The sequence below is a fragment of the Carcharhinus amblyrhynchos genome, chromosome 21 (assembly GCF_965287045.1).
Source record: "Carcharhinus amblyrhynchos chromosome 21, sCarAmb.v2.hapA, whole genome shotgun sequence".
Taxonomy (NCBI): domain Eukaryota; kingdom Metazoa; phylum Chordata; class Chondrichthyes; order Carcharhiniformes; family Carcharhinidae; genus Carcharhinus; species Carcharhinus amblyrhynchos.
In genome coordinates, this window is record NC_137344.1 from 4,779,142 (window position 1) to 4,801,973 (window position 22,832).

Consider the following 22,832-nt stretch of genomic DNA (forward strand, 5'->3'; position numbering starts at 1 on the left):
TGCATTTTGAGCTCTCCAATGTTAAAAGAATGATGACAGGATGACTCATGTTAGTGACTGACAGCGCACCAACACAGATTTCAATATATGCACATACAGTCTCAAACTGAAGGCACTGAGGTGTATAAAATAAAAGTTCAAGTGCTGCTCTCTTCTAGCAGTTCAGAGCCACGTGCTGTCTTCCTATTACACTCTTTAATCCATGAATTATGATGAGTTAGTCACTTGGCCAACCTTGACCAGTCCATTGAATCTTCCTGCAGTCTACAATTTTCTTCCTCACCATCAACCATACAATCAATTTACATACCATTTTAACATACCCCCAATGTGCAAGTGTAAATAATTCTCATTTCCACAATGACATTACTTGTGCATTGTGATATTAATCTTTAACTTCATCAACTGATCAAATAAACTACTTCTTAAAAAGCAAGCAGTGACACTAGCTAAAGATGGCTGCCACGTGTCACCTGGTATCTGGTGTTAAAAGTTGACCAGCTTCTGGAAGGTTCCAATAAAGACACAATAAGAATTTCAATACCACTGAAGACAAGAACTACTTCAAAAGATTCACTGACACTGTACTAAACCCCTGAATTTTCATCTCTCTTCTCAAACAGAGACAGAAAATGTACAAGGATATAGAAGGTGGCATCAAGATGGAAGACAGATCAGTCAGGAATTAATGGCTGAAGCTTAAAAACACTGAGCACTTAGGCCATAAACAATGGTCTGTCTGGATGTGAGCTACTTAACTGCTATTGAAATCACAATGGAGAGGGGGTACATTTGACTATAATGACCATTTCTGAATGTGTTTCGTCACAAAATGCCAGCTGTTAAGCGGGAATCTGAGAGAAAATTGCCAGTGCAGCAGTAACAAACTTTCTCTCAAGTTCAAGAGCCTCCTTCCATTGTCTCTATTGGAAATTTCTAGAGATAGAAAATGTTCAAACAAAAGGACCAGAAGCAAAAATCATTGGCTTTGAAAAAGACTGATTAGATTTTAAAAAGGAGATTCATCCCCGGAAACTAGTTTAAGTTGCCTACAACTAAACTGAATTTTTAAAACCACATGGAAAAATTCCACAGATAACAGCAAAGAATAGTGAACTCTCTCTGTTTGGTTTGACCTTGCAGCACTGAGCTTTAATTTGGCCAGAAAGTAACTTCCTAATGGGTAACTTGTAATTGTGTATGTCTGTGTGAATGTGTTGTGAAGATCAGGATGTAGATTTATCTTTAAATATTATGTCATTATCTGGATGTGTTTTAGCTCAATAAAAAAAAACCTTTGTCTTAAACTCAAGGTCGTCTGACATCCAGCTTTGATAAAGGGTAATCTGGATTTGAAACGTCAGCTCCTTACGGATGGTGTCAGACTTGAGATTTTCCAGCATTTTCTCTTTTGGTCTCTCTTTGGGTTGAGGTGATCTGCCAGACTGCTTTCTTTGAAATCAGCATGTAAATGGTTAAGCACAGACAATACCTTCATCCTTTTAAATTCATGAAAAAAATACAGTCGGGTGAGTATAGAAAGCTTGGTAGGAAGTTAAAAAGCAGGACCCTGAATGTAGTAATCTACCTGTGGCCACATGCTGGGTCCATTGTTGTTTGTCATCCATATCAATGATCTGGATGATAATGTGGTAAATTGGATGAGCAAATCTGCTGATGATACAAAGATTGGCGGTGTAGTGGACAGTGAGGAAGGTTTTCAAAGCTTGCAGAAGGATTTGGACCAGCTAGAAAAATGGCAGATGGAGTTTAATGCAGATAAGTGTGAGGTATTACACTTTGGAAGGACAAACCAAGGTAGAACATACAAGGTAAATGGTAGGACTGAAGAGTGCAGTAGAACAGAGGAATCTGGGAATACAGATACATAATTTTCTAAAAGTGGCGTCACAGGTAGATAGGGTCATAATGTGTCCTTTTGGTACATCGGCCTTTATAAATCAAAGTATTGAGTATAAGAGTTGGAATATTATCGTGAGGTTGTATAAGACATTGGTGAGGCCGCACTTAGAGTATTATGTGCAGTTTTGGTCACCTAATTACAGGAAGGATATTAAGAGTGCAGAGAAGATTTACAAGGGTGTTGCCAGGACTTGAGAAACTGAGTTACAGAGAAAGGTTGAATAGGTTAGGACTTTATTCCCTGGGGTGTAGAAGAACGAGGGGAGATTTGATAAAAGGTGTATAAAATTATGATAGGTATAGATAGAGTGAATGCAAGCAGGCTTTTTCCACTGAGCCTAGGGGAGAAAAAAACCAGAGGACATGGGTTAAGGGTGAAAGAAGAAACGTTTAAAGGGAATATTAGGGAACTCTTCTTCACACAGAGAGTGATGGGAGTGTGGAATGAGCTGCCAGATGGTAAATGCGGGCTCACTTTTAACATTTAACAAAAACTTGGACAGGTACATGGATGAGAGGGCGTGGGGGGATATGGTCCAGGTGCAGGTCAGTGGGACTAAGCAGAAAAATAGTTTGGCACAGACAAGAAGGGCCAAAAGGCTCGTTTCTGTGCTGTAATGTTGTGGTTCTATGGGTCAGACCTGAAATAGTAGAATAGGGAGTCATTTCACTTCTCCTCATTAGTGATAATATATACCATGTGCAGAAAGGGACCCAGCCCTGAGGAACCCACAAGAAACAGCCTTTTAGTCACAAAAAAACCTGTTGATCACAGCTCTTTGCTTCTTGCCACTGAGCCAATTTTGGATCCAGGTTTCCACTTTCTTTTGAATCCCTTCAGCTTTTAACTTCCTGACCAATTTAAACATGGGTCCTCATCAAAACCCTTGCTAGAATCCACGTAGACTATATCAAATGTGCTACCTACCCTTCTTAATTCCTCAAAAAATTAAACCCAGTTAGTCAGCCAAGACCTTCCTTTAATTAATTTATATTTTTGGCTATTCTTGAAGGGAATTGCTTGATAGGGCAGACGCAACACGGTTTCATTAAAGGGAAGTCGTGTCTGACAAATTTACTGGAGTTCTATGAGGATATGTCTAGGGCAGTGGATAGAGGAGAGCCGGTGGATGTGGTCTTTCTGGATTTTCAGAAGGCGTTTGACAAGGTACCTCACAAGAGGTTATTGCAGAAGGTCAGGGGACATGGAGTTGGGGGTAGGGTGTTAGCGTGGATAGAGGATTGGTTGTCAAATAGGAGGCAGAGAGTGGGGGTCAATGGGTGCTATTCGGATTGGCGGTTGGTGACTAGTGGGGTGCCCCAGGGGTCGGTGCTGGGGCCTCAGCTTTTTACCATTTATATAGATGATCTGGAGGAGGGAACCGAGTGCAGGGTGTTGAAATTTGCTGATGACACCAAGATTGGGGGAAAGGCAAATTGTGCGGAGGGTGTGGAGAGTCTGCAGAAGGATCTAGATAGGCTGGGCGAATGGGCCAGGAAATGGCAAATGGAATTTAATGTTGGCAAGTGTGAGGTGGTCCACTTTGGTAGGAAGAATGGTAGGAAGGACTATTACTTACGTGGCGAAAAACTGCAGCAGGCGACGGTGCAGAGGGACCTCGGGGTCCTTGTGCATGAGTCGCAAAAACCCAGCTTGCAGGTGCAGCAGGTGGTCAGGAAGGCGAATGGGATGCTGGCCTTCATAGCGAGGGGGATTGAATATAAAAGTAGGGAGGTCTTGCTGCAGCTGTATAGGGCATTGGTGAGGCCGCAGCTGGAGTACTGTGTGCAGTTTTGGGCGCCGCACCTGCGCAAGGATATTTTGGCCCTGGAGGGAGTGCAGAGGAGGTTTACTAGGCTGATACCGGAGTTGAGGGGATTGAGCTATGAGGAGAGGCTGAATAAACTAGGCTTGTACTCGTTAGAGTTTAGAAGAATGAGGGGAGATCTCATTGAGACGTATAAGATGATGAATGGGATGGATAGGATAGAGGTGGAGAGACTCTTCCCGCTCAAAAAAGACAGTAGGACTAGGGGGCACAGCCTCAAGATAAAGGGGGGGCGGTTTAGAACGGAGTTGAGGAGGAACTTCTTCACTCAAAGGGTGGTGAATCTCTGGAATTCTCTGCCCGTTGAAGTGGTGGAGGCTGCCTCGCTAAATATTTTTAAGAAGCGGGTTGATGGGTTCTTGATAAGAGAGGGGATTAAGGGGTATGGGGAGAGGGCGGGAAAGTGGAACTGAGCCACGACAGATCAGCCATGATCTTGTTGAATGGCGGGGCAGGCTCGAAGGGCTAGATGGCCTACTCCTGCTCCTATTTCTTATGTTCTTATGTTCTTAAATATTTTTCAAACAGAAAGCATGGTTACTTTGAGGTATGTGCAAGACTCTGTTTCTACCTGGAAAAAGTTGAGTTCTGCATCATTGAGAATCCCATCATTATCCTGGTCTGATATCTTAAAAATGCGAGTTAGGGCTTTGACACAGGCAGGTTTCATCTGTAAGTATACGAACAAGTAAGTTAGGTTCTACAGGTTGCAGTCTTTTCTACTTAATCTCTCAAATTAAAAAGGAAAACAAAAACGTACAAACAGCCATGACAAAATTACTCAAGATTGAGGCCATTTGTGGAAGTAGACTGAGTAGCACAATGTGGAGATGCCGGCGTTGGACTGGGGTAAACACAGCAAGAAGTCTCACAACACCAGGTTAGAGTCCAGCCAGTTTATTTGAGTCACCTGACGAAGGGACAAACCCCAAAAGCTTGTGGATTTACTATCAAATAAACTGGTTGGACTCTAACCTGGTGTTGTGAGACTTCTTACTGTGAGTAGCACAATGTCAGGGCTCTAGCAAGACTTGTCAGAGTGCTGGGCTCCAAATTTATTCCCCCGAGTCTTCTTTCACAACTCCTCAATCTCTTTCAGGCCAGAAAGTGCAAGTTAAGATTAGGTCAAAAAAGACCAGGAAAGTTTAAAGAAAAACACACATTTATACAGCAACTTAACACATTGGGGGAAAAATGTTTTCAACAATCAATGAAATCCTTTTAAAAGATAGTCACCATTATACTTTAGCTGCTTTTGTGCACCCATTAAACAGATGACTCAAGAGTGGCCTTAACAGACACCAGAGAACAAACGACCTGCACAAAATTGCTCAGGTAATTATGTATGCTCAAGACAACACAAACAGAGACAGCGTGCGAAACGGTTAAGGTAGTAGCACAGACATTCATTCAGGGCCTTTACCTCTTTCTCTTCTGGGCAGTACAGCGGACCTGTTGGGTGCAGAACAGCTTTCTGTGCATAGTAAAATAGTTCTGAGATATTCTTCAAGTTTTTTGCAGAACACTAGAAAAATAAACACTAATATTCATATTTCGAACAGTTCAAAAAAATTAAATAGCCACAGCAGAATGCTTGGCTCAACTATTAGGACATCTTTACAAATAATTCTTGACGAGGCAGGCAAAAATGACTCTTTTTTCTGGAAGATTTCAATAACATTTGATTGCATCAGATGCAGTTCTAACAAACTGATTTTTTTTTAAAGCCAGACTATTGATACTGTTCAACTGCTTACTTATGGCAACAAGTCATGATTGTTGCCCAAAACACATTTAAAGCTTACATAAAGTTAAAATGACAATTTAAACAAGCTGGACAAGGGTTAAGTGAGTATGAGACATGAACGATCAGTTATTTTTAATTGTTGGGATTTCTGAATGTTGCTGACAAGGAAGGCATTTACTGAACATTTTTAATGGCCTTTGAGAACCTGGTGATAGGCCACCTTCTTGAACACTGCAGTCTATGTGGTGAAGACTAACTACCGTAAGACATTACTTTCAGTAAGGCCTCATACTAACAAGTCACATGGTCAAAAGCACCTTGTACCAAGTACCATCTAAGTGGATAAATAAGAGGATTAAAAACTTCCATCTTTTGCATAGTACAATCTGGATATGAGATTTTCCATAACTCCAGTGATACAAGCTAAAGAGCAAGACGACACTTTGTCTCAAGTTAAGTATTGCCCTCAGCTTTCACCAACACAAACAGATATGAACAACACACTCCAAAATACACAAGTGAATCAAATATTTAAATTCTGCGTTCAAACTTGATTTAAAAATACATTCAATTCAGCTGTTGAAATTTAGTTTAAAAAGGAATTAAACCGGACAGAACACATGGCATTAACCTTGGTGCGGGAAATGACAATGGAAACCGTTGATAGAGCAAAGTCCTCCTTCCTAACATCTGGGGGCTTGTGCCAAAATGGGGAGAGCTGTCTCACAGACGATTCAAGCAGCAGCCTGACACAGCCATACTCACAGAGCCATACCTTACAGATAATGTCCCAGACACCACTATCACCAATCCTGGTTAGGTCCTTTCCAACGGAAGGACAGACCCAGCAAAGACTGCAACAGAGTGGTACATACAGTTGTGAGGGAGTTGCCCTGGGAGCCCTCAGCATTGACTCCAGACTCCGTGAGGTTTTCTGACATCAGGTCAAACACAGGCAAGGAAGCCTTCTGTTGATTACCAAATGCCACACTCCCTTGCTGATGAATTAGCACGCCTTCACATTGAGCCCACTTGGAGGAAGCACCGAAGGATGCAGACTGTACTCTGGATATGGGACTTCAATATGCACCAAGATGGCTTGGTAGCACCAGTACAAGCTCAGTTGGTTCAGTCTTAAAGGACATATCTGCTAAACTGGATCTGGGGCAAGTGACGAGGGAAACGAGAGTGTAAACATACTTGATCTCATTTTCACCAACCCACCCGTTGCAAATTCAGCTATCCATGACAGTTTTGGTAGATCTTTTATCTGTGCAAAAGATATGGCTGAATCATTCACAATCTTCACCTCGAAATGCCGTGTGGATGATCTTTCTTGGCCTCCTTTGGGGGTCCACAGCATCATACTAGTCTTTAACCAATTTGATTCACTCGACAGGATTGTTGAACTTTTATGGAAGATTTGTTTCAAATTTGGCAACCATTTTAAAACCATTGCAATTAATCAATTGCCACAACACAAAGTGGAAGTGGTCGGATCAACACAATAATGCTTTCATGTAAGCCAAAAAAGTGTTGCTCAAATCTGAAGAATTATGCATTTTGATCCTCCCCTGCCCCTGCAGTTAGTGTGTGGGTCATCCCGTTATGGTGCTGGAGGTACCACATCATACCGTCAGGTAAAGAAAGGCCTATTGCTTTTGCATCTTGACCACTGGAAGTAATTACGCAAAAAAGGGGGAACATATGACATTACCTTTGGAGTAAAGAAATTCCATCAATTCCTGTTTAGAAGAAAGTTCATACAGTTGATGAACCATCATCCATTAACTAACATTTTTGGATCACACACGGTAATTCCGTCACTGGCAGCAAGAAAAATGCAGAGATGGGCGTTGCTATTGTCTGCACATATTATGTCACCAAGTATCAACAATTTACATTACATTGTAATGTGGATGGATTGCCAACATTACCACTACCAGGTAGTTGTCAAACTACACAAGTGAAAGCATCTTCTATTTTGAAAGTTAGGTAGTATACCAGTCACTTCTGGATATGAAGAAGTATACTTTGAGTGATCCAATATTCTCAGAAAAGACAGGCGTGATATTATGAGGGTAGACCTCAGAACTAATACCTGACTCAAAACCTTACTCTTCTAGAAGACTAGGGTTGTCAGTACAGTCAAGATGATGTCTTTGGGGGTTCGGGGTGATCATTCTGCCACCACTGAGAAGGTGAGTGTTAGGTAAGTTATACGAGGGCCATTGTGGAATTGCATGCATGAAGGAAATAGTCAGGAATTATTTCTGGTGGGCAGAATTGAATGCAGAAATTGAAGAGAAAGCTGGAACATGTTCTTCATCTGTGAAGGTAACAAAATTGCCATTTTTAGCATTACTGCAAACTAGGAAATGGCAAAAGGCTTTGAAACTAGAGCATATAGATTTTGCAGGAATTTTAGAAGGACATATGTTCTTAGTAATGCTTGATGTTCATTCAGAAGTGGCCAGAAATTGCTACAGTGAAATCTATTTCATCAGGAAAGACCATCAAGAGGCTGGAAGTCTTTGGTATGTTTGGATTCTCTGTACAATTGGTAAGCGGAAACAAAGGTCATTTTGTCTCCCAAGAATTCAGATGTGTCTTGAAAGAGAATGGTATTCAACATATTAAGTCTGCATCGTACCATGCTGCAATGAATGGACTAGCAGAACGTATTGTCCAAACCATGAAATATACTTTGACAGCAACTAGGGAACAAAGTTCGCTCATTAAACATCTAAGCCAATTCCTACTGATGTATTAGGAATACCATTTATTCTATGGCCAAAACCCTCCTGTGTTACGAACGAAGAGACAACTACTTTCATCATTCGAATTGCTGAAACCTCCAAAATGAAATAAATCATACAACAACAACGTGCTGATGGAACAGCAGGAAAGCAAAGCATTACGTCTTCCACCAAGGACAAGGGGTTTTGGCTAAGAATTACTCCACAGGAGAGAAATCGGATTCTTGCGCAGACTGCACCTGTCTCCTATACCATTCAAACCAATGACGTTGACATCAGGAGAAAGCATATGGGCAAACTTTGGTGGGAACCGGAACCTGCCAGAAATGGAACTTGTTGAAAATCTGGATTCAACTGTACAAAACCGTGACCTGAACTTTCCTGACACCAACAAATACTGCTGAAGAAAGCAACACCTCACCTAGCAACCAAACACAGTCAACCTCTAGTTTTAACTTCAACACCCAAACCAACCAGATGTCATTCGTGCAAAGACAAAAACGCCAGAGGTTACAAACAATACAAAGGAGATCACGCCAGAGATTTGCCATCAACCATTCTGAGAGCGATGACCACTAGACCATCGAACTTACTGATGATTGTTCATGTTGCCCTTGTTTGAATTTGTTGGGGATGTTCCATTTGAAGGAGAGGAAATGTTAAGTATTAATATTGATTTTTGATAATTACATTAAACACTATTAATATATTCATGTATTTGCTGTAAATGATGTCACAAGTCATTAGTGCAGAGTGAAGCAGCATTCATGTAGTGAAGACCACCTTGTAAATAAAGCTGGATTATTTTTAACCCTCCATGCTTCCTAGCATCAGTTCTCTAATATACAACAGTACCTACTTGCAGTGACAATTAGAAACATTGTCAATTAAGGAAGGGAAGGGCAGGGGATAAAAAAGAGAGACTTGCAAAGAATTGAGTTGAACAGGGTTTTGGTTGGCTGCTCAACCTGATATATTAAAACAATTTACATGCCTCTCTAAGTACATTGCAAATCAATCAAGTGCAATTTTGAAGGCATGACCTACCTCAACACAGGTCTCTATCTCAGTGTACTGGTTCATTATGGGAAGAATAGCTTCCATGCTACTATGTTCTACAAGATCAGATTTGTTTCCGACTAGTATTAGCGGCATTCTGGAATAAAGGATATATTTACAGGAATTAGTTCTTAATTTATTTTGAACCACACATTTAATTAACAGCTGATAAAAACCAAGCTGATTTTTTACAGTAATTCCATTAAAAATAAATGGGAGACAGACAGCAAGATAATTGTTGCCAGCAAGCTGCATAGAAGTTAGATAGCAATAACCATCTTTAATCATTCCACTTTTCAGCCCTGCAAAACAAATTACTGTACTTAACTTCACAGTACCTGCTATCCTTATCAGTTCTGTCATTTATTAGTGGAATCCATCGACTTGTTACCTGCAATAGGCAAATATTTGATTTTGTTGCAACTCATGTACAAATTTGACCAGTAACCAAGCAAATCCAACACTGGTTCTCTATGAAATTCATGTATAATGGTATTTTTTCCAATCTGAATTTGAGATTTATCATTTGAAATACACCCACCTTCTCAATGGAATTTCTGCTGTTGACTGCATAGACTATACAGATTACATTAGCCTGCAAGAGAAAGCAGAAAACAAATCAGGTAGGCTTAAATTAGTTTACATTAAAAAAGTATGAATCAGCCTGTTTTAAGATACAAAGCATGATCATGATATTGAAGGATACAGTTGAGAGCAACACAGTTTACTGATGCATCTCAAAGAGTAAACAGAGTCTGGATTGTTAAGGTGATTGACATACTTCCCTCGCTAACAGCTGTTATGATTTTGAGGGAGACCATCAACAATTTTTAAAAAAATTTGAACTTCCATTTATTAGCTGAAAGAGTTAGGCCACAAAGTTTCACATGTTAAACAAAGCTTTTACTGCACAAATGCACAACTTAGCACTGCATTTCATAAAGACTTATTCCTTCACTTAAAGATCTCAGTGGGTCAGTCCCATTTTATTTCCACCCAGGGGTTCTCCTCTATGTTACAGGATCTTGACGGTTCCATCACTTCTTTTGGAGCTAAACCAAGGTGTGCCATACAGCTTCTAGGGATTCATTTTGATTTTCCTCCGTGTTCCTGCAATTCTTCAAGAAATAAGATATTTAGGGTTCTTCCTCCAATATTCAATCAAGTCGTTTTTTTTCAACACCTCACATTTATTGACTGAAATACAGACCTCTGTCTTCTAGCTTGTGACTCCAAAATCAGAAGAAGAACCCATCATTTCTAGCAGCCATTCTGCCCTTAGTTTTCACTGCTGATTTCCAAGTGTTCAATGTCCAGACATAAGCTGCCTATTGTCTGAAAAACCATATAGATAACCCCAAAACAAAGGCTTCCTTCAACCTTTCTCCACAGAACAAGACACACCTGGGATGTCTCAGAAAGATATTGCAACATTAACTACAATTCCCAACACTGTCCTTCGATCTGAAAAGTAAATGGATACTCAAGATTTTCCCTTGTTTACCTGCTGCTTTCAAATCTCTCTGATTTGAGACCCATAAGAATAATTTAAATTCTTATGGAAACAACATGGACATCTAGTCTTGGTCAAGGAGCTCTGTGAGATAGCCCCCCCGCCGTTGAGAGCTCTCATACATCCAACTCGTTCTTCATTAAGCAAGGCCAGCCTTTGAACTGCAGTTGCTCTAGCTCTGTTTAGCAAACTCTCACATTTCGTGCGTCCATTGCCCTATAATTAAAATTTCAATTCCCAATCAAGAAGTTTCATTCCTAAAACATACGAATCGTGAAATTAGATATTTTCGCAACACAGCTGCAAACACTTCCTTCTGCTAGCCACAATGATGAACACTTGCTCAAGATCTCATTACATTGGCCAAACATAGAAACTAGAAGCCATTCAGCCCTTTGAGCCTTTCATCTTGATCATGGCTGATCATCAAATTCAATACCCTGACCCCACCTTACACCCATATTCCTTGATCCCTTTAGCCCCAAGAACTACATCTAATTTCTTCCTGAACTCAGAAAACGTTTTGGCCTCAACTACTTTCCGTGGTAGTGAATTCCACATATTCACCATCCTCTGGGTGAAGACATTTCTCCTCACTTCAGTTCTAAAAGGTTTACGCCTTATCCTCAAACTATGACCTGCAGTTCTGGATCCCCTCAACATCCAGAACATTCTTCCTGAATCTACCCTGTCTAACCCTGTTAGAATTTCTTAATTTCTACAAGGATGTTTTTACAAGGATGTTGCCTGGATTGGGAGGCATGCCTTATGAGGACAGGTTGAGGGAGCTACGTCTCTTCTCCCTGGAGAGACAAAGATTGAGAGGCGACCTGATAGAGGTTTATAAGATGTTGAGAGGTATAAATAGAGTGGATTCTCGGAGGCTATTTCCCAGGGCTGAAATGGTCACTACGAGAGGACACAGGTTTAAAGGTGCTGGGGAGCAGGTACAGAGGAGATGTCAGGATACGTTTTTCACTCAGACGGTGGTGAATGAGTGGAATCGGCTGCCATCGGTGGTGGTAGAGGCGAACTCGCTGGGGTCTTTTAAGAGGCTTCTGGATGAGTACATGGGAGTTAATGGGATCCAGAGTTATAGATAGGCCTGGTAGGTATGGATATGATCGGCGCAACTTGTGGGCCTAAGGGCCTGTTTGTGCTGTAGTGTTCTATGGGATCTCCTCTCACTTTTCTGAACTTCAGTGCATATAATCCTAATCAACTTAGTCTCTCCTCATATGACAGACTTGCCATCCCAGAAATCAGGCTGGCAAATCTTTGTTATACTCCCTCTTTAGCAAGGGCATCCTTCCTCAGATAAAGACACCAAAACTGCACAGAATATTCACCAATGCTCTATACAACTGCAGAAAAGCATGGCAAAAAAAGTGAACTCCAGAGGTGAAGTGAGTGTGATTGCCCTTGACATTAAGCCAGCACTTAATGAAGTGAGGTACCAAGAAGATCTCGTTAAAATTAAAATCAATGGGGACCAGAGGAAAATTCTTTACTGGTTAGAGGTACGCTGAGCAGAAAGGAAGACGGCTGCTGTGGTTACTGGGGACCAATCACCTCAGTCTTAAGACATCACCAAATTAGTCCCACGGTGCAATGCTCTTATGCCTAAATGCCTTCAGCTGCTCTATCTATAATCCTCCATCAATCATTAGGTTAAGTATGGAGATATGGATGACTGCAGTGTTCAGTTCCACTTGTAAATCATAGATAGCAGTCTGTGCCTAAATGCAGTCAATCTGCATCCAGGCCTGGGCAGATAAGTGGCAAGGAATATAAAAGACAGCGCAATAACTAACACCAACAAGTGAGAATATAACCATCTGTCCTTGATATTCAATGGCATTATATCATCAAATTCCCCATATTAACATCCTGGGGGTCAGCATCAAAAGCTTAGCTGGACCAGTCAGATAATATTGTGGCTAAAGGAGCAGGTCAGAAACTCTGTCGTAAGTGACTTCCTGACTGCCCTAAAGCCTTTTCAGCATGTGCAAGACAGTGAGGAGTATGATGCAATAATCTCCACTTGTCTGGATGAGTGCAGCTCTAATAAAACAAGAGAACCTCAACAGCATCCTAAACAAACCAAATTACTTGATCAGCATCTTAGCTGCCACCTTAAACATTAATTCTCTCCATTACTGGCACAACATGATTATAAGATGCACTGCAGCAGCACATACTAAACAATTTTACGTCATCTAGAAGAACAAGCTAAAAGGCACATGAGAACACTACCACCTGCAAGTTCCCTTCCAAGTTGCACACCTCTTTGGAAATATATACTGTTCCTTCATTGCTTTGTCAAAATCCTGGAACTTTCTTCCCATTAACAATGTGGGAGGGCCTTCCAAAGATTGCAGCAGTTTTAGGTGGCTGCTCACCACACCAGGGGGAATTAGGCATGGGTAATAAATGCCACATCCCATGAATTAATGTGAAAAAATGATGCTCAGACAGAGGGTAAACTTGAAAACTTCAAAGTTTGTGTACATTTGTTTTTTTAAAATAGACCAATATCAATTTCATCAGTTGCTTCATATTATGAGTTAGCACACTAATGTATTTGCTCCTAAACTTTAATAACTTAACACTTTTTACCTTCATAATAATGCATAAAGAATTGAGATATTGCCTGAAGTAAGGTGAAACTGTAACAAATCTCTTCCTCTGCTACATGTCTTTGTTTAGAAAAGACAAACAAGAAATCTCAAGAATGTGCGTTTTTCAAACCTCATCAAAAAGTGCAACAATCACTGGATTTTAAAGAGATCTTTTGCATGAAGTACATCAGTTTCAAGCCCACCTTGGAAATTTCATTGTGAAGTTGCTCCTCTGTCTGTTCTGCTTCTGTTGGTAAGAAAAGACTGTTACACTAAAGACTATGGAATTCCCACTAGTGTATGAAAGGCATTTATCTAAAGATTATTCCAAATAATTTTTCTCAGCGCGTGGAAATGTTCACATTGTAGAAATGAGTAAAAATTGGAAGAAACCACACAAAAGGAGATATTTTACATGATCGTACCCTGGGGACAAAAATACGGAAAATCTGAACAAATTCTCCAAAATAATTTTTCAAAGTACTGTTAGTTTAATGAGGTTAAAGTTACGATTAGGTTTACTTATAGCAGCCATTCCCAATGCAATAGATCCACAATCAGGTAGGTGTCATAGACACAATGTATTACACCCATCTTAACCTTTTCTATGCATTAAAGAAAAAAATCATGGGACATGGGTGCCACTGACAAGGCCAGCATTTATCGCCCATCCCTAACTGCCCCTAATTGTGGCTCACTAGGCCACTTTCAGAGAGCAGTTAAAAGTCAACAACATTGCTCTGGATCTAGAGTCACATGAAGGTCAGACCAGGTAAGGATAGTTGATTTCCTTCCCTAAAGGACATTAGGGTCAAGATGGGTTTTTACAACAATTGCTGATATTATCACTGGCACCATTACTGAGGCTGGCTTTCAATTCCAGAGTTAATTTAAATTCCAACTGCTATTGTAGCCAAATTATCAGAATGACTCCAGGTCTCTGATTCACTGGTCCATTGATATTATCTCTATGCCACAGTTTTCTGAGACTGGAAAACAAACTGTGCATCATCACTGCTGAGTTGTAGAATTCTAATGCATTTGAAACATTTTGGGAAAACTGATAATCTACATTCCAATATAAATATTTGTGCGCACGGTCATTTAATACTGTTAGAGTTGCAATAACAGGTCTCTAGTCTCAGGCCATTTCACCCCAACCTCCACCCCAAATAGATATAATATGCTAAACCAACCTACCTCAGGCAAGTAACTAAACTGTCCAAATATAATCAGTGAAACACAAGGCAATCACTCACTAAACACACCACATTGTAAAAGGGCCAGAAAGGAGATATGTGAAACTATTTACTAGAAAGTTTGCAAATACATTTGGGTGACATCCATTTCACAACCACACCTGGTTGGCTGATTTGCATTGGAAACATACCATTGTGTTAAATTAAAAACCAATATACCAAATGGAATAAAATTAAAATATTTTAAAACACTGTGGCAGAAGGAATTAGAGGTGTTCATATTATGAAGACACAGCAGTATACATCAGTATAAAAACTTAAAATGTGAATTTACAAAGTCTGGGATTATATTAGAAAAGCAGCAACTACCAGCATACCACAGCAGCAATCCTCAGTGGATCCCAGTGTTTCCATAACACTCAATAACAAATACATTCAATGAATTTTAGCCAACATTCTTGTGTTGTGATGAAATTATCAATTGCAGTTACTCCAATTATTACAAGCAAGGCTAATAGATGAAAAATGTCTGGCGTTATAGCAACAACTTGTATTTATACAGCTGCATAACATAATGAAGTGTCCTGAGTCCTTCACAGCTGCATTATAAAACAAAACATGACAAAAGGAGATATTAGGTCGGATTGCCAAACCTCAGAAATAATTTTGAGAAGAGTGCCTCAAAAGTGGAAAGTGTAGTAGAGAGGTTAGAGAAGTGTAGGGAGAAAATTCTAAACCCAAGCTATCTGAAACCACAGCCAATGAAGGAGAAATTAAAGTTAGGGGATGCTCAAAAAGCCAGAGATAGATGACTGCAAATAACTTATGTGGCTGAAGGTGGTTTCAGAAATATGGGAGGACAGAGTGAGGCCATAAAGGGATGTGAAGACAAGGATGAGAATTTTAAAAATCAAGGTATTGCTTGATGGAGCCAATTTACATCAGTGAGCACAGGGGTAATTGGGGAACAGAACTTCAGAGAGTTAAAACACAGGTAGAGTTTTGGATGAGCTGAAATGAGGGTAGTATAGGAGAGACCAGCCAAGAGTGCGGTGGACTAGTCAAAACAAAAGTAGGGATGAGAGTGGCCAAAGTTAAAAAGTCTGAAAATTAGGGCCTGAAGCCAAAAAAAGTCTGCAAGTTTGCTGTGACCGAGAATCATGTAATTATAGCACTTCTTTATGAATGGTAGTGAAATGCATTAGGTCACTTCAAATGGGTGGAATTATTAGACTTCAAATAGGTAGAAACATTTGTTTTTTCATTTACCTTATTTTACTGTCAAGATTGCATCAAATGCATTGGTATAAAATTGCAAGTGACTTCAGCATTTCAGCACTTAAAGCAGTTCGGGTATATGATTGAGGATGAAGTCTATACTAACAGAATGTAACTGTGCTGGATTATGTATATATGAATTGAAACAAAATACTTTGGTACTGATTTGAAGACTATTTTCCAACGTGTGACTGAATTTTAAATGACCGTTGCCTTCTTGAGGGCAATTACGGATAGATATGTCCAACATCCCATAAATATATATATTAAAAATTCTTGAAAATTAACATGACCTTACCAATACCAGCAAAAACAAAGCAGCATAGTAACATCTGGTGTGCATAATTAAAGTTTATGTATCACAGATCAACATATTCTCTGCAAAGGTATGAATGAGGCTTTCAGCAGCAGATGAGCCGAGGCAGGAATAAAGTCAGATATAGTATATGGATGAACATAAGTGATCTTTCTGATGGGCATGAATGTGTGATCAGAAGCTTACTGCAGGTCAATATAACATCAAAGCTGTTAACAGTTTGGTTTATTCTTGGGACAGTTGTCAGGGACAGGAATGAAACTGGGGGCTGAAGAAGAGAGTTTAGAGCGGGGACCAAGACAATGACTTCAGTCTTTCTAATATTTAATTAGGGGAATTCTTTTCTCATCCATTTCAGGTGTCAATTAAGTAGTCTGAATTTAGCAATAGTGGAGGGGTCATGAGTGGTGATAGCAAGGTAGACACTGATGTTATCTGAATATTATATTATAATTTTCAAGTTATTTTCTGTAATACTGACAATATATATAAAAACCTAATGCTGTTCTTTTGAACAATACCTCAAGATACTCTCTCCCTAAGAACTAACATTTAGATGCAGAAGGAAATGATAATATGCAATGTGGTGTAAAAATAATCCATAGCCTACATTTACATCAATTAAAAGATTCACCTGAGCTGACAGAGACATTTTGTCAAAGCTTTTCATCTTGCACACATCAGGACAATTCACAAGAATACAATGCAAGGGAAAGCAACAAATGTATACTGTATGAGAAGAGTGTATAAGACACAGGGTTCTTTGCAGACAGAAAGAATAGGTATACACATTGCACTTGGTTCATTTAAGCAAAATTACTAACAGCCTAGTTTATTTACCAGGGCATTGTCCTGACCAGACTCTGCAGCCTGATTTAATTTCCAAATAATGCGTGGCAGTTAACGATTAGTCACCAGCAACTCCACAGTAACGCTACTACCAGAGTCCACTTGCCAGCCAATCAGGAACTGCCTCATGGAGTATAAAACTGTTGTTTTCCCTTATATTATATTCTTGCAAATTGTCGAGGTGAAAAGTTTCAACAAAATACTGCTTTTTTTAAAGCAATACTAATTTATGGACTACCAGACAACTAGATTCACTCAAGTTAGTGAAGTCATACTGCTGATATTATAGACATGGTCATCAACAGATCACAGCAGCATTTTCTCAGAAATTTAGCTTAAAAAAAAAGCTTTGCTCTCTCAAGTTAAAGCCAACTTTGAAGTTGTGTTATTTACCTGAATAGTCTACTATGTGCGTGGGAACCTTCTCTGGAGTGACATCTGCGGGGATAGTGATTTCTTCTGCACGCAGAGGAACCTTTAACAAAACAAAGCAGAATTGCATAATGAGGTGCAGCCAGAGACAATAATTAATCCACATGTTCCACATTTAAATTTAGTCCCTCTACCACTTGACCAGTCCGTGATCTTTCATAGCAGCCATTTGACCACTAGTTTTCAGCATACATTTGGCACAGTACTAGTTAAACAATAACATATCTTAGTATAGCAATGCTTCCCCCATTAGAACAATGACTACTTCAAAGATATTTCATTTACAGGAAACTACTTTGAAAAGTTCTAAGATCGCAAAAATAAACATAGGATGAACAGTTTTAAAACTGTTTGCAATTTCAGGATGTTGTATTTTCAAACAGATTTTACACAGAAAATAATGAATACAGATTATTTGGTGGGGAGGAACATGGAGGGAATTGCAGGAAAAATGAGGTAAAATACTTTCAGTACAAGTTGTCCCAACACTAAAAAACAAACATCTAAATATGTTAAAAATTCCCTTCCAGTGAGGTATTATAATTTTCAAGTTATTTATTGTGTCAGCTAAGGGCTCCATTGATAGCACCTCACTTGACTCAAAGGCCATGTTCAAATCCCAAGGAAAGATTCAAGCACAAAAATTTAAATTGACTCTTCATTATAGTACTGAGGGAATGCTGCACTGAGGAGCTGTCTTTCAGATGAGATGTCCCTCTGCTCTAAGTAGTAACACCATCCATTTCAATCTTCACTCTAGTTTCTTCCAACATATTAATTCTAACTACCATTGTTTTGATCTTTTTGCTGTTCATAATCAATTCATACACAAAACTTCTAGATTTTACTTGATCTACAATATTTTGAAGGTTCTTCTGGTTTTATAAGTAGAGTGTGCCATCAGCATGTCACAAGTTGTCTCTGATTTATATCCCTGGAAGCACATCTAATTCTCTGAATGTACGTTCTGTATAAATTGAATAATTTTGGCATGAGTATCCAAGCTTTGTTGTACTCTGCTCTTCACTGGAAATGGATCTGATTGTCCTACTTCCAGCCTGCTGTCTGCCATTTGATCCCAATATAGGCCCTGGATAAATATAACATCTTTACTATCAATGCCACATTCCAGCAACACGATAATCCACTAAAGTATCTGCTACAATATTCCAGCTTTATACATTCTAAATACAAATGCACCAGCAAATTGGATTTGAGGGGACACTGAGCCATTCCAATCCTTGTTTTTAAGGACAGTCACAGAAAGAAACTGGTACAGAACTGAAAATAGGTCAGTTAAGAATGACGCAGAAGAGGGAAAACCTAAAGACAGAGAGAAATATAGAAACATGAGAAACCACAGAGATTTTGAAAGGGAGCTAGTCCAATTTAGAAAAAAAAAACTAATGCAATAAGCACAGTTGTTCAGCCACACTCTTATTTTCTGCCTCTCCCCAGGTTTATGGCACTTTGTATGGTAGGTTGAAGTCTAAAGTAAATCCTACAGAATACCAAGATTGTGAGCATCTTGTCTCCTTTGAAATCAATCTTAGCAAAAGAAAAACAGCACATTTGTTAAAAAGTTACCTACCTCTTCCGGAAACTCTTCACTGACCAGAGACATAATCAAAGATGTTTTTCCAACCTTAGCTGCACAAAAGAAAACAAACAGCTTTATTACAGATTCATAACCATCATTTAACACACCAAAGTGTTCCCCAGCAGCTCTATTTATTACCCAACATGGTGGAATAGGAATTATACCATTTCAATATAAGCAAGCATGGCAGCATCTGATGTTTTGAGTTCAGATGACCCTTTGTCAAAGCTGCCATGATTGGTTATATACTATACATTGAATTTGTAATTTTAATAGAATCTGGCAATTGAACACGTTATGACAAAGAAATCCTAAAAGGGGGAGTTGAAAATCTTGGACACTGGATTCGTTATTAAAAGTGGGGCAGGAGCTTGGTTTAAAAGAGTCATTTGGAAAACCTGGACTGGATTTCAGAATGCAATTCACTGATGCAAAGCAGTGAACAATTTTAAAGCATGTTTTTCTGGGAGCGCACTTTGGAAACTCTCATGTGACAATTATCTGAGAGGATTCAGAGGAGAAATTCCAGAGACACTAACTTGGGTTCAGAGCGGAGCATGCGGTTTGACACAACATATGCTTTGATTTCCTTAAAATCTGCGCATGTTTATGAAACTAAGCGGGGAGTGCAGGAGTATTGTACCATAATCCAACCTTTTATATTTGTTTTTTTTAAATTGGTTGGCCTGTGACTCTGTCCCTCCATGCTTTCTAAAAAAAGTTATGGTCTTTTGAGCCAGGGTTCCATTCTGGGAATTTCCCATCCAATGGGATCATAACAGTTGTAATCAGCATCAAAATTTCTCAATTTTTCATTAGACTCTAAAAGTGTCAAGGGGTATGGGGATAGAGTGGGAGTATGGCATTGAGATACTGGATCAGCGATGATCATATTGAATGGTTGGAGAAGGTTCAAAAGGGCCAAATGGACTACTCCTGCTCTTATTTTCTGTCATAAATTCTGTAGTTATTAATGGGAGCTGCTTATGTAAACTGGTCAAATTGTAATTGTGACAAATTTCATCTTTCAGATAGGATGATAAACTGGGACCCTGTCTGCTCACTCAATTGGACAGAAAAGAAACAATGGCACTATTTCCAAGAACAGGGGAGTTCCTGTGTGTCTTGATGAATAATTACCTTTCTATCAATATCACTGAAATATAGTGCAGTGATAATGACCAGATAATCTACTGATGGAATCTTGCTGTGTGCAAACTGGTTGCCATGTTTCCTATGTTACAACAGTGACTGCACTTCAAAAGGCACTTCACTGGCTGTAAAAAGCTTTGGGACACCCTAAATTGGAAAGATGCTATGGAAACCAGAGTATGTTTTTAAACACTCCTCTCCTCCGATGCTGATGCATTTTTGTCAGAGAACAGGGAGAACCCAAGGTCACATTCTTCATTTGGCCCAGAAGCCTCTTCCTTGCCATCTCTCTTTTTTCTTGCATCTGTCAAATCCAATTAATTTGACTCTAGCATCTATCAAAATTATGAATAAAATTGTGAATGAAATTTACAAGTGAACTAATCTATGGCATGAATTGCAGCTTGAAAATTAGACTTTAGTTAGTGAATCAATGCTATTTGAGCCCAGTAGAAAAAAAACTCAAAAAATATTCAACTGAAGAGGAACTTTTTTTACTCATTCCAACCAAACCCCTCACATTCTGCCAATCATGAAGAACTCATGCAACAGCTTCTTGATAAAATAATTACAAGGCCATTCTTAATTTGTGGGCAGAAAGATTCTCTCTTTCTCAAGACCATCTTTGATATTGAACTTTTAGAAATTCAATCTAGTATGAGGGACTCGCCAGTGAACCCAGTAGTCTTGAAATTATATTGTGAACCCAAAACCACTTTGGCACAGCAAGTGGTAGCTTAAATGCAGACTTTTAATATTTTCTATATGCCCTGTATCTATATTGTAAGTTTACAACAGTATATATTTAAGTCATTGCAGGATCTGTGAAACCTCACTCAGTAGAATTAAGAGAAATCGTTCCATAAAGATACAAGGAATATGGGGATAGGGCTTGGGTGGGATTGTGGTCGGTGCAGACTCGATGGACTGAAGGGCCTGTTTCTGCACTGTAGGGTTTTATGATCTACAACTTCTTTACATTGCCTCGATTCACAGGCTGCTGCACTAGAAATTCAAACTCGTGCACTAACTCCTAAAACACTTTACTCAGAGGTTGCCACAAGCCTGACTGACTGCCCACTCTTTTAGATGGTATGTAACTGTCAATTATACGGTATCTGCGTTGAATAATTTATTGCAAAAATCCACAGGGTCCGCATAATTACTTTTGAAGCTGCCTTACTTTGAAAGCTTTTTGGTCGTGAATCAAATATTTAAAGTTTTGCTCAAGTAGTTTTCAACTTTTAACAAGAAAATACTTTGAACAGTACAACTATGTGACACAGTTCTCTCCTTTCACCTCTAGAAAAAGTTTTGGAATTCTGATGGAATTTGCTCTCCAGGAACTGTAAAGGTTCCTGGCAATCTTTTCAGAATAACTGATCTGCATTATCCAATTGTGTTTGCATTGAATTGACCTTGAAAGTCAAAATTCATACCAGCAAATGATAAAACATACGCTTCAAATTCTTTCAAGCAATTAGCCAATACATCTGTGGTTTTACACTCTAAGTTAATATAACCAAGTAAAATATATCACACAATTGTTAGTACATACTTATTAAATACTGTTGTCCCTACATAAACTAGGGAATGTATCAGTGACTGAGCAAAAAAAAAATGCATGTAAGAATGATTGACAAATAAATCACAAGTAACAGTCTGGAATGCTTACAGAATTAACTTGTGTTCTGCTTGATATTTTTCAGGGTTCTAAAAATACAACAGGAAGTCCAAGGGCAGAGGGTGGTAAATGTCAATCCAAGATACAAATAGAGCCTGGCAAGAGACTGATCATTACAGGCCAGATAGTGAACATCTAGTGAACAGTACAGACTGCCTGAAGGGAACACTCAGGGATGCTGTAAGTAGGCATTTAGGTTGTGGAGGCAGTTTTAGAAGTTACGCATTTAAGTGGTAGGAGCTTACTGGAATTTTTCTCAGCTAACAGGCAAGAATATTTTCCAAACCCAAAGGACATGTTAAGTTCCTAATATAAGGCTAGTAAGGAAGCTTAATGTTGGCAAATGGACCATAAGATGTAGGAGAAGTAGGTTATTCAACCCATCAGGTCTGCTCTATCAATGAGATCATGACTGGCCTGATGTGATTATCCGCAGCTCCACTTTCCCACCTTATCCCTATAACCTTTGACATCCTTACTAATTAAAAATCCATCTATCACAGCCTTGAACATACTTAATGACCCAGCATCTACAGCCCTCTGCGGTAAAGAATTCCACATATTCCCTCAGAAGAAAATGAGAAAGATGAGTAGATGGGACTCAATAGGATTGAGGGTTATAGGTAAGCCTAGTAGGTAGGGATATCATCGGTGCAACTTGTGGGCCGAAGTGCCTGTTTGTACTGTAGTTTTTCTATGTTCTATGAAAATATTCTTCCTCATCTCGGTCTTAAACGGATGACTCTTTACTCTTGAAATCATGCCCTCTGGTCCAAGACTATCCCACAAGGGGAACAACTTCTCAGCATCTAGCACCCTGAGAATTCTATATGTCTCAAAAAGGTTGCCTCTCATTCTTCTAAACATCAAC

At 39.3% G+C, this 22,832-nt stretch overlaps 1 protein-coding gene across 4 annotated transcripts in view; it reads right to left on the reverse strand.

The window, feature by feature from the left end:
• Positions 1–22,832, reverse strand: part of rhot1a (ras homolog family member T1a) — an 83,822-nt gene that overhangs the window by 44,104 nt on the left and 16,886 nt on the right. For all 4 annotated transcript variants that reach the window (XM_080209338.1, XM_080209337.1, XM_080209335.1 and 1 more), the window contains exons 2-9: positions 19,117–19,175; positions 17,487–17,568; positions 13,655–13,698; positions 9,859–9,912; positions 9,656–9,708; positions 9,306–9,414; positions 5,176–5,277; positions 4,324–4,422 (exon numbers count right to left, since the gene is read on the reverse strand). In XM_080209338.1, the coding sequence (XP_080065464.1) occupies positions 4,324–4,422; positions 5,176–5,277; positions 9,306–9,414; positions 9,656–9,708; positions 9,859–9,912; positions 13,655–13,698; positions 17,487–17,568; positions 19,117–19,175 (602 nt within the window). The remainder of the gene's footprint in view (positions 1–4,323; positions 4,423–5,175; positions 5,278–9,305; positions 9,415–9,655; positions 9,709–9,858; positions 9,913–13,654; positions 13,699–17,486; positions 17,569–19,116; positions 19,176–22,832) is intronic.